The sequence below is a fragment of the Alosa pseudoharengus genome, unplaced genomic scaffold (genome assembly GCF_046254945.1).
Source record: "Alosa pseudoharengus isolate Yale_2024_CS ecotype anadromous, Long Island Sound unplaced genomic scaffold, YU_APseudo_1.1 YU_APseudo_1.1_scf_23, whole genome shotgun sequence".
NCBI classification, from domain to species: Eukaryota; Metazoa; Chordata; class Actinopteri; order Clupeiformes; family Clupeidae; genus Alosa; species Alosa pseudoharengus.
Genome location: NW_027468685.1, coordinates 26,971,270 through 26,973,357, shown reverse-complemented (window position 1 = coordinate 26,973,357; position 2,088 = coordinate 26,971,270). Strand labels below are relative to the sequence as shown.

The following is a 2,088-nucleotide window of genomic DNA, read 5'->3' as shown; positions in this document are numbered from 1 at the left end:
ATGGAAGCATGGATGGCATCAGGAGGGTACCGTAAGACTCCACATGGCATCAGGAGGGTACCGTAGGACTCCACATCGCATCGGGAGGGCACCGTAAGACTCCACATGGCATCAGGAGGGTAACGTAGGACTCCACATGGCATCAGGCACTAGGGCACCGCTAGTAACGATTACTGTCAAGCAGCAGGACCTCGGGAAGGGAACATGTAGAAAGGGGCTCCCTGTGGATGCGGCTGTCTTCAAAGATGAGGCAGTAGTCAGGGACGCAGCTAGCTTCTTCAGAGAAGAAGCAGAGGCTAGTTCATTTATTTGCATTTAATTGAGAGAGGACAGTAGAGATGGACAGGAAGTTAGCGGGGGAGAGAGAGATGGGAGAAGGAAAATGACAGCGGGTCGGAAATGAATCTGGGTTCCCTGGATGCTGACGCCTGCTCCACAACTCCCCCCAAGGCTTGGTCATGTATAAAGAATGACTGCGCATGTAGAAAGAAACCAGAATAGTCACAGTTATTTAAAAATGTATATACTCATTTTTAATAGTTTCCTTATAAACTGTACATTTCAAAAGCATTCACATATCATGTGGCAGACAGATAAGATTGGAAGATGGTTTTGACTTGTCATAGGAAATCCAGTGATTTTGTGGATCAGCAGATGATTCCTGGATGACAGTCATGTGAGTAGAAGGTCTGGAGTCGGTCAGTCCCCAGTGGTCTCCCGGGCCGCAGCACAGTGTCCATATCACTAGCCCTTCCCTTTTTTACTGTGGATGTCCTTGTGAAATAATCGTCCTTAGAATAAAACTTTTATGATATGCCTCCTTAGCAGAGGACGTCCTTGAGCTCTGACTTTGGTATGATAAAGCTGTCAAGACTCTCCTGTCTTTAGCTTACCCTGGTTATTCTGCATTCCTGTTGCGTAAAGGCACTCTTTACTCTTGCTCTGCGGGCTTGAATTCACTTTGCTACTTTTTTCATTTTGTGCTTCAATGATTACACGCCCCCCTCCCCTTTTCATTTAACAAAGCTGCAAGCTCCAATCCCTCTTGCTCCTTAAAGCACAAGAATAATTATCTACAGCTGATTAAAAACCTTGGCAGCATATGCACAGACCTCCAAATCATTAGTGTTGAAACATATTGGCTGTTGTCACAGCCGAAAATGGTCTCCTATACAGTATATTACAATGTTGATTGTACTGCCAGTATGCGTATTATTTGGTATGCATAGGTAATGATTGGGAATAAAGTGCAAAACTGTTTTAGTTTGGAAGACGTTTGAAAGTCTCTCTGCTCAGGCCAGCACCGTTCAAAAGGCTTTTTCAAAAGCAGAGGCGATCAGTTATCCACCATTCTTTTCCAAGATGCCTTGTTTGGTTTGAAGGTGATTCAGTTCCAACTCCAACTGAAACACGGAAGAGAAGCCGGTCTGTGGGATGGTCCTTGCGTAGTCACATGTGTCAGAGACAGAGTCAGGCATCTGAACCAGGCTGAGTGAGTGAGTGAAGTCCAGTAGTGGAGTGGACTCGCGTAGCAGGGCCGCTGATGGACGGTGGCGGAGTTTTTTTTTTTTTTGTTGGTGTGTGCTGTGTGTCCCAGCCCCTCCAGCAGGGGGCGTCTACTTCTCGTCGCTGACCGAGCAGTCCTCCGAGATCTTCTCCTGGGAGACGCTGTGCTCGGAGAGCTTGTCCAGCTCGTCCATGTCGTTGAAGCGCTCGGCCACACACTGTGCGGTGAGCCGGGCCTCGGGGTCGTGGTCCCAACACTCCTCTATGGTGCCGCACACCAACTGAATGCCCTGTGGAGATAGAGAGATGGAGAGAGAGAGAGAGGGAGAGAGATGGAGAGAGAGAGAGAGGGAGAGAGCATTAGCGATGAGGAAGATGAAGGAACAAAGGGATGAAGAGAGACATGGGAAAAGTGTGTGTTGGAGTGGGAGCTTGAGTATGTGTGAGCGTGTGTGTGTGTGTGTGTGTGTGTGTGGGTGAGTGTGTGTGTGTATGTATATGAATGTGTGTGTGTATGTGTATGCTTGTGTGTGTATGTGAGTGTGGATATGTATGTGTACAGTATGTATCTATTTGTGTGTG

At 47.5% G+C, this 2,088-nt stretch overlaps 1 protein-coding gene across 2 annotated transcripts in view; it reads right to left on the bottom strand.

The window, feature by feature from the left end:
• Positions 1–507: 507 nt before the first annotated feature.
• LOC143140982 (TGF-beta receptor type-2-like) overlaps positions 508–2,088 on the bottom strand; it is a 32,474-nt gene continuing 30,893 nt past the window's right edge. For both annotated transcript variants that reach the window (XM_076302176.1, XM_076302177.1), the window contains one exon: positions 508–1,796. In XM_076302176.1, coding sequence (XP_076158291.1) covers positions 1,617–1,796 — 180 coding nt within the window. In that variant the 3' untranslated portion in view covers positions 508–1,616. The remainder of the gene's footprint in view (positions 1,797–2,088) is intronic.